This window comes from Hipposideros armiger, unplaced genomic scaffold (genome assembly GCF_001890085.2).
Source record: "Hipposideros armiger isolate ML-2016 unplaced genomic scaffold, ASM189008v1 scaffold_388, whole genome shotgun sequence".
In the NCBI taxonomy this organism is placed as follows: Eukaryota; Metazoa; Chordata; class Mammalia; order Chiroptera; family Hipposideridae; genus Hipposideros; species Hipposideros armiger.
Window position 1 is genome coordinate 52,409 of NW_017731738.1, and position 9,516 is coordinate 61,924.

The 9,516-nt window shown below is 48.5% G+C and overlaps 1 protein-coding gene and 1 long non-coding RNA gene across 6 annotated transcripts in view; one reads left to right on the forward strand and one right to left on the reverse strand.

Annotated features, from left to right (window-relative positions):
- DNAJB5 (DnaJ heat shock protein family (Hsp40) member B5) overlaps positions 1 to 4,766 on the forward strand; it is a 9,005-nt gene extending 4,239 nt beyond the window's left edge. For 4 of the 5 annotated variants that reach the window (XM_019663368.1, XM_019663366.1, XM_019663367.1 and 1 more), the window contains 2 exons: positions 2,620 to 3,221; positions 3,358 to 4,766. In XM_019663368.1, the coding sequence (XP_019518913.1) occupies positions 2,620 to 3,221; positions 3,358 to 3,591 (836 nt within the window). In that variant the 3' untranslated portion in view covers positions 3,592 to 4,766. The remainder of the gene's footprint in view (positions 1 to 2,619; positions 3,222 to 3,357) is intronic. The other variant, XM_019663369.1, reaches the window with a different exon arrangement.
- Positions 4,767 to 6,260: 1,494 nt separating this feature from the next.
- LOC109393782 (uncharacterized) lies at positions 6,261 to 9,510 on the reverse strand. Its single transcript, XR_002126328.1, has 2 exons — positions 8,824 to 9,510; positions 6,261 to 7,483 (listed from the first exon to the last, which is right to left on the reverse strand). It is a non-coding gene; the product is annotated as an uncharacterized LOC109393782 (long non-coding RNA).
- Between the last annotated feature and the right edge of the window lie 6 nt (positions 9,511 to 9,516).

The window sequence follows — 9,516 nt, forward strand, 5'->3', positions numbered from 1 at the left end:
CGCCCCCCCCTTTTCCCTCCCAGCCTTATTAGTCCTGCCTGAAGTCCCTGCTGCTTCATTGGCTGATGGGGAAGGTTAGGGAAAGGGAGTGTGTGGCTCTCTGAGGACAGCGCATTTACATTCATCAGCATAAAAGTTTGGCTCTTAAGCAACCTGGGAATTAACCACTGGAGCTCTGAGAGGTGGTTGTCCCCTTCTCTGCCCACTCCCTGCCCACTTCAGGCCATCAGAACAGAGGCGGAGCTTCACCTCCCTGAGGAAGTGGCAGGGATCCAAGGGTGGAAGGGGAACTGCTGCTGGCATCTTGCCCTCTCCCTGGGGTAGCTGGTGGCCGTGTACACGGTGGCAGGAAAGACCCAAATAAAGCCTCTGAGAGGGCGGCCCCTCCCAGCACATCCCACGGGCATGATGTAGCTGCTAATTGTGGGCCTGCCCCTCAGAGCCTCCTGCCACCCGCCAGCCACAGGCACCTGTCAGGCTATATTAAGAGACATAGTCACAGCTGAGGACTCGCCTTCCCGGGAGAAACTGTCCTCCCTCCCCAACGGCATCCACCTTTCTTCGACATTCACCTCCTCTCCCTATTCTAGCCTCAAAATTAGATGGGCTCATGATATGTATCATACCTGACACAGAGTAGGCACTCAAAAGAATGCCTTTTTCTTCTCCTCCTTGCTTTGTGTTCCATGCCCCATCCTCTGTGCACCCCAATCCCCCCAGACTCCTCTTCTGATTCCCCATATCACTAGATCCTTCCATTTTTCCTTGCTCACCTACTAGACTTGCAAACTCCCAGATTCACCAGCCTATCTTCTGGAATCCCCAGTATTCTCTCAGCTAAGAAAATTTTCTCTCTGGGATGGAGGGATGGGAACAGTAGGGGTGGGGGAAAGGGACAAAGGGACGCTGTGCAGACACCATGCCACCATGTGACCTGTCTAGGCACTGCACTCATTCCTCTACTTGGCCTCACCTTTGTTTAGGAAGAAGGTGGGAGCTGGGAGAGCTACCTGGAAACTTCACCCCTCCTGCATGACCAAGCCTAAGTGAAGGTCAAAGCTCAGCCCCTATTCCCAGACGCCAAGTTCTAATGCAGATCTACATCCCAGGAGTAGATCTGCATTAGAACTTGGTGTCCACAACCTTAAGGAGACATCCAGGGCCTGGGGAGGGAAAGGCAGCCTTGGAAATGTGGGTTATAAAATTTCTGTTCGCCCTGCCTCCTCCCCAACAACCAGACAGAACAGTTGTGCACAAAGACTCTGTGCTCAGCCTTCGCTGGGGACAAGTTGTTCCCAGCTTACAAAGGGGGTGGTAGTGGTACAGCAGGAATCCCTACAGAGAAATTACCCCTTGCTGTCATCATCAGTCCAGCCTCCCTCTCTTACTGTGCTCTGCCAAGCTTCTTGAACTCACCTAATAATCAGACCCTCAACAGAACAGGCCCTGAGTATCAGGGGAGGGGTGAAGAGGCAGCTGCCACAAGTCTCTAAACTGCCTGCCACTTGGCTTCTTTAATGAAATCCAAATCTGCCCTTGTGGCCCCAGGAAAAAAGAGGCTAATTTGGGCTCAGGCTTCTACAGCCAATTGAAATTCTAGATAAAAGGCTTTAAAGAGAAGAGTCCCTTCCCCTAGCCTGGGCCCCACCCTGAGTCTACACATTCTAGATCATTTCTCAGTGTCAACCCCCTGCCTCATTCCTTCCCATGCACCCTAATACCCTCATCACCACCAGTACCATCCCCCCATTAAGGCTGCGTCCAGGAACCTGAGCCCCTTAGACAGGACCTGACTCCAGAGGGAGCAGCTGAGGTTACCACCCACAATGTGCCAGCTCATTCATGCATTTTGGTTGCTCTGACATTAAGTGTGACGTGGAGGGCTTGGTGTTATATAACTCCAGGGAACTCCAGTCCCATTGTAGTCTATGTCTATCCAATGGGCAAATGGCAGCCCCTGGAGTTGTGCAACACTGTGAGCCCTGAGTTTGGGAACAAAGCATTTGAAAAGTTTTTCTAGAGAAATAGCTCATCTCCAGAGCTTTCCTGAGTTTTGAGGCCCTCTTGATTTCCCATTTTGTCAGAAGTCAGGGAAAGAAGAAACTGTGCTAGAAGCAGAGTAAGAATGGGACTATATCCCCACCTTATTTAGGACAGGTCATTTACTAGCCCCCCATGTGGTCAAATCCTGTCTGATTGCCTCTTGCCCTGTGTGTGTTTGGAGATAAGCAAAAATTAGGGAGCCAGGTATGACTTGTAAAAATCTGGGAGCCAGGCCAGCCACTCAAGACTTTATGAACCATCTTTGGGTTATGGGGACATGGACGAGATTACAGGACTGGAAGTCACATCCACCAAGTCTTCTAGTCTTAGCTTTTCCACCTATTGGATAACTCAGCCTCTTTGAACCTCAAGATGAGCTTTCTTAATAAACATATAATTATAGAGTAAAATTAATCTTGCCAGAGACTTTTCTTAATCTATTAGACCAGCCCTCTCTGTGGGAGTTAAAGATTTCTTCTTTCTCTAGGCCCAGAAGCTGGGAGCTAGAGGGCAAGGGGAGGAGACTGGGGTGGGGCCAGGACCAGCCACACTGCCCCTAACTTCTCCTCCCTCCAGGCCTGAAGACCGGCGGTGGCTCGTCAGGCGGCTCCAGTGGCTCCTTTCACTACACCTTTCATGGGGACCCCCATGCCACCTTTGCCTCCTTCTTTGGTGGCTCCAATCCCTTCGATATCTTCTTTGCCAGCAGTCGCTCCACTCGACCCTTCAGTGGTTTTGACCCAGATGACATGGATGTGGATGATGATGAGGACCCATTTGGTGCCTTCGGCCGCTTCGGCTTCAATGGGCTGAGCAGGGGTCCAAGGCGAACCCCAGAACCACTGTACCCTCGGCGCAAGGTGCAGGACCCACCTGTGGTACATGAACTGCGGGTGTCCCTGGAGGAGATCTATCATGGCTCCACCAAGCGCATGAAGATTACACGACGGCGCCTCAACCCTGACGGGCGAACTGTGCGCACTGAGGACAAGATCCTGCACATTGTCATCAAACGCGGCTGGAAGGAAGGCACCAAGATCACCTTCCCCAAGGAGGGCGATGCCACACCTGACAACATCCCTGCTGACATAGTCTTTGTGCTCAAAGACAAGCCCCATGCACACTTCCGCAGAGATGGTACCAACGTGCTCTACAGTGCCCTGATTAGCCTCAAGGAGGTGCGCCCTGGGGCAGGTTGCATGTGTGATAAGGGGTCGGGGGTGATAGGAACATCCTTTCCCCACTTCAGTCTTTTTGCTCTCTTCCAATCACTCTCCCCTACCGTTTTCTCACTCTCTGCCTCATTTTCCTCAGGCGCTCTGTGGCTGCACTGTGAACATTCCCACCATTGATGGCCGAGTGATCCCTTTGCCCTGCAATGATGTCATCAAGCCAGGCACCGTGAAGAGACTCCGTGGGGAGGGTCTCCCCTTCCCCAAGGTGCCCACCCAGCGGGGAGACCTCATTGTCGAGTTCAAAGTTCGCTTCCCAGACAGATTAACACCACAGACACGACAGATCCTTAAGCAGCACCTACCCTGTTCCTAGGCTCTGCCCCAGCCAACCCAGAGTCTACCACAGCAATACCCCACACTCACCCCACCCACTGTACACCCAGCTTGATGTCCACTGGACACTGGCAACTTTTTCTAAAATGCAAAAAAAGCCACTGGTTTTCAGGAAAATGTTTCTCTTCCTGACCCCTTTCAAAGCTGGGCTGCCTTGGGGGAGTGGGAGGGAGGTGGGGAGAACGAGCCTAGGCCAGGGGTCGATTTTCACGTCACTAGCTTTGAATCCAGTTCCCACTCCAGTGGCTGGGGAGTGACCTGAGTGCTACTTGAAGATATAGAGATTCCTTGTCCATGCCTGTATATAGCATGTCCTCCTTCCCCTCTCAGCTTTGCTAATACTTCTCCTGTCCCTCCCCGTCGGCTTCCTCCTGTTGGGGGAGGAAGAGGATAGAAAGGACACTGCTCTCCCACCCCAGCTTCACCCCCAGGTCGACAGTGTCCAAGGTTATCACACACATACTCACACACACAAAGCACTCACCTAGAGCTGTCTGTGCCTCTCCAGGGTTGAGATAGAAAGGGACGGTCCATAACCCATGAACCAGGCCATTGAGCACGAGACACTTTTTATTTGGGGCAGGGAGGTGACTAGGGCCCTCAGCAGCCTCCCTGACAGCGCCCCTGCCGACCCCACAGAGCTGGAAGTTCTGTCCTCCCTGTTGCTCTCAGGAGTGTGCAAGGATGGAGGGAGGGGAAGGGGGCCTACTGTATTAAAGCTAAGAGGTCGGGGGTGGGGTCCAACTCCCAGCCTTCATCAGGAAGGGTAAGGGCTTTGGGGTCAGGTAGCAATTATTCCTCAGCAAGAGATTCAGGGTCACAGGCTTCTCCACACACCTCTGAACTCAGGGCCTAGCCACCCCCAAACTTCCAAATCCCATTTTTGTGATACGTGAAGCTACTTATTTCTTACCCTTCATGGAGGCTACGTGGGGCATTTCCAGCCTTTTGATGCCTGTGTGACCCCACCCCACTCCCCCAGTTATATAAAGGTCGAACAGTGAAGGAGCTAGGGGAAGACGGATCCAGCAAGGTCTTAGGGTGGGGTCTTTAGGTTTTCTCACTTTGACAAGCCCCTGAATGTTTTTATAGTAGTTTTTTTTGTATTTTTTTGTAATGACAGTATTATGAAAAAAATAAAATATTTTAAAAATATGGCAGCTCAGCAGACGTAATGAACCTGGGATTGAGGGTGGATGTGCAGTGCCGCTGTCAACTTTCTTCCAGGGCCCTGGTCACTTTTGAGAAGCCCAAGCAGGCCTTCAATATAAGGTAAAGCTGATTCCTTTCTTCCTCTAAACCCAGACTCCTGGGACTTCCAAAATGTATATCACAAAACAGCAAAGACAGGAGATACCACTCACCTATTAGAAGAAATAAATCTATTTGGAAAGAATAAATATCCTCAGTTATGAAAAACAGAGACTATCCTCTTTGAAGGATGTGTTAGTATGAGAACTAATAGATTTTCTCTACATGGACTGGAATTTTCCCTTGAGAAAAATTTCCCTCCTAGGAGGGAATGGAGGACTTTCTGGTTGACTAGAAGAGACAAATCCCCAAAGACAGCCTGGGGCCATGAAGAGGGCAGCTGGAGGTACCTGGCATCTTTGGTCCATGCTCATGGGACCTGGCTGGGGACGCAGGCTCACTAGGAGGCATGAACACCGTGGCTGATCCTTAAATCTCACAATTTTCTAGGGAAGTCTGTCCTGGTCTCTGAGCTGCCTGTCCCTGCTGAGACAACTCTGGTCCTCAGGGCCTATGTGCTCTGCCGACTGCATGATGCACTTGGCACTTTCCTTGGATCTTGGTAGGGAGGAGCCCTGTAGTTGCCTGAATGCCAATATGTGGGCTCTGCCTAGGCCTGGACTTCCTCCTGGTGCTGATTTCCCTCCCTGAGCCCCGATTCTCCAGGATCAGGTCCATGATGTCCATGGCCTCCTGAGCTTCAGTGTCCCCAGTGCCATGAAGAGAGCTCTGCCTTCACCTGGTCCTGGGCTCCACACACAGGTTGACACTGACTAGGCTTTTAGTAGGGATCTTGCCCTTGCCTTTTATCCTGGGACAATGCCAGTGGAAAAAGCATTGTCAGCATTGTCAAGCATGCTCCTCATCCTCTTACCCAAGGTACTTTTGGAAGAAGCCTGTCCCTTCCAGTGCAGAAACCAAAGGTTCTTGCTCACAAGGGTTTCTGCTAGTCCCCTGGCCCGGGCAGGGAGAGCCCCAATCCTGCATCCCCTCCTTAGGGTCACCTAGGGTTGTCCCTCTCTTCACTTGGGGCTAAATTCTTGTCCTGGCTCTTCCCTGAGGCCTGAAGCTTTGGGATCCAGGTCTGCTGGGATCCAGGTCCTCTGGCTTCCATGTGGACACACAGGACCTAAGAAAGTGTCATGTCCCCACTGAGCACTCTCTGGGGATGCAACTATGAGACCTTAGAAGCCAAACTATCTGAGGCCAGGAGCACTTCAACGAGAAAGCCCTGAAGCTGGCTCTGCAATTTCAGCCTTATCCTTCTTGGAGGTTGCATGGGGGATTTGTTGTCCTTCGATGCCTATGTAACCCTACACACACACACACACACACACACACACACACACATTGCTGTATCAAAGTCAAGATAGTAAAGAAGCTGAGGGAGAGACTGGATCAGCCAGTTCCTGGGAAGTCGGGTCTTTATTGGGTTTTCTCACTTTGACAAGCCCCTGAATCCTTTTATAGTAGTGTGTGTGTGTGTGTGAGTGTGTGAGTGTGTGTGTGTGTGTGTGTGTGTGTGTGTGTGTGTGTGTAATTTTGTAATGACAGTACTATACCAATTATTTGCTCATTTGTATGGCTGTATTATGTTCTTTAAGGCTTGGCCATCCTGAATCTTCAGCAACCAGCACTCTCAGGGTGGGGACATTCCTTGGTCACTGGAGCCCCTTGACCACTCAGATACTCAGATAACCATTTAGCTTCCAGGCATCTCCCAGCTCGCTGGCTCTCAGAACATCTTCTGATTGTGGCTTAGGTGCTAGAGTCTTCTTAGACTTCACTATCTCCCTGAACTCTCCGGCCCTTGAAGGAACCCCTAAATTAATCTCAAACTTCCTTTTCCTAAAGTGGAAACTCCAAGAAGATGCTCCCCTCTGTGGTAATCCCCTCCAGACACTCTTCTCTCAGTTCTCTGCCTGGGGCACTTCTCCGTGGCTGAAGTCTGTTGGGCCACAACTCCACTCTTATCCCTTGGGTCATGTCCTGCCACTGATTGACTTGGAATGACTCTGGACTGCCTCTCTTGTTTCCCATACAGTCCTACTCTGCCATGATTTACCCATGCTGATGGGTGTGAGGAGCTAAAAACTTTGTCTACGCTTCTCCTTGGACTGAGGGTCCTGTGTGAACCATGATCAACATCTCAGGGCCCTCTGGCCTTCCTTGTCACAGGTGAGGGGGCAGGGTGGGAACTATCAAGGGTGGGAATTGAATTTTTTGTGATCAGCTTGTCTCCTGATCTGCCTAAAGGTTTCTTTCAAAGAGCTAAGCAACCCCAGCTTAGCCATCCCTGAAACGCAGGTGGCTGAGAGAGAAAGGTGGACTGGGGAAGGGGCCATGATTAGGTCTCTTATCAACTTAACAGTTTTATGTATTCAAGAATTTTGAGAGGTAAGATCTACCTCTACCACACCCAAAGCCATATAATCTGAGCTTCCTAGTGCTTGTCAAATGCCTAGATCAAGAAAGAAAATCTTCTAAAAGGTATTCAGGCAGTGTTCCTGATTCATTGAGGATACCAAATTTCCAGTTTCCAAGTGGCCATTGGCTTACCCTCCCATGTCAACCTTGGCTTCACTGGGGTCCTGGAATCACATAGAGCAGGAAGAGGGGTACTGGAAAGAAAAAAAAAAAAGAGGCTCATCAATACCTGCTTTTCCAAAGGGCAAACAGGTTCCGTGTCACATGAGCTCCTTCCTTTCTGGTAATTTCTCCAAGCTGGGAAAACACGAGACTCGGTCATAAGTGGCGAAGGTAGGAACAAAGGGATCTAATAGGAAGCTGAGTAAAATGGTCCTTTGAGGGAGGTTCTTGGGAGACTGGACCCTGAGAATCCCAAGCATTAGTACACAAGATCAAATAGTCAGTGAAAACAACTGATGAGCTCAACTATGGAATAGCGTTTATAGTTTATCCCATCTGATCTTCATAACCATGCTGTGAGGAGTGCAAGCCAAGTGTATGAAATGTGATTAAAAAAATAAGGTGAATGTTTAAATTAAAAACAATTTATTACAGTAAAAGATACATTGCCATTAATCCCCCTCAAAATACTCCCCCTCACTTCAAACACACTTATCCATCCCATTGTTATTGCCACTTTCTGAAGCAGTTCTGGAAGTTCTCTTTCTTGTCTTTACTTCATCCTCCATCATGACAACGTTCTATGTCACACATCGCTTCTGGTATGGCAATTTCTGTCAAATAGAAATAGTGGGTTGTCAGAAAAGTCATGATGCATTTTTGCAATAAAAATCATAGAAAAAATACGTCATGACTTTCCCAACAACCGAACTTTATGGTGTGCCCTCATCCACACTATTCACTGGATCTGGCACCGCGCAACTTCTGGCTCTTCCCCAAAGTCAAAATAGACAAGAAAGGATAACATTTTGAATCGATTCAGGACATCGAGGCGGCCACGACAGCACAACTAAAGACACTCATGAAAGAGGACTTCCAGAACTGCTTCAGAAAGTGGCAAGAACCAAGGGACACATATATTCGAAGTGAGGGGGAGTATTTTGAGGGGGATTAATGGCAAAGTGTCTTTTGGTAATTAATTTTTTTCAACATTCCCCATAGTTTTTTATCACACCTCATACCTAAAGGAATCTGAGCCTTAAAATTTTAAACAAATTGTTCCAAATCAGGACCCAAATCTCCACCTCTAGATATTCATTCCACTACATCTCATACTGTCACCTAGTGGGCAAGACCCACTGACCGGCTCCATCATTCTTTCATTCTCATGTGCGAGCCTATCAGGGAAGCCAAGAAGTGTTCCAGGTTCTGACTCCTTCCTATGAGTCTCTCTGCTGAAAGCTTTGGTTTCTGAGAGGGATGGGTTCTAGCAGCTGATGTCTTCAGAGACTGTGGACCTGGGTCTCATGGAAAGGAAAAATTAAGTTTAACCCTTGAGAGCTCCGGATTGAATAAGCAGGAGCTTACTTACAAATGTTCTGTCTTTGCTCCTCTTCTTCCCTCTGCATTGATGCTGAAAGAAAAGAAATGAATGAGGGGATTGGATTCAATTCTTATTCTCCCCTCTCTAGGCAAGTTGTAGACATTCATTATATATGAATAATATGATTTTCTACATTGAATAATGAATTTAATTTTTAAAGTGACTTAAGTATTTTCCATTTTTCTTCTTTGGAAATCTCAAACAAATGTTTTCCATATGTAATCCTCAATTGATTTTTAGTCAGTATTCCTTACTGAAAATTCAGGGCAAATAATCTCAGACCAACAGATACATGTATAGGATTTTGTCCCTTGGGTATAGAGCTTAGACTCTAGCATCTGGGCATTGCTCTCTAGATAAGCTCAATCACTTGACCCAGAGACACCTGAGAAGGTAAGGTGACTGATGAATGTGTGTTGAGGAACTTTGTTCTGCAAGTATCCTGAACTGTCTTCAAAATTTAATCCTGCATTGTCACATATGATAGCCACTAGCCACATGTAGCTATTGAGCACTTTGAAATATGGCTAGTGTGAATTGAGATGTGCTTGTAAGTGTAAAATACACACTGGAGTTTGAAGACAGCACCAAAAAAGGATGAAAGATGTTTCATTAATAATATTTAGGGCCGGCTGAGTGAAGTGTTGGTTAGGAGTTGGCTTGGGACACCAGCTCTGAGCA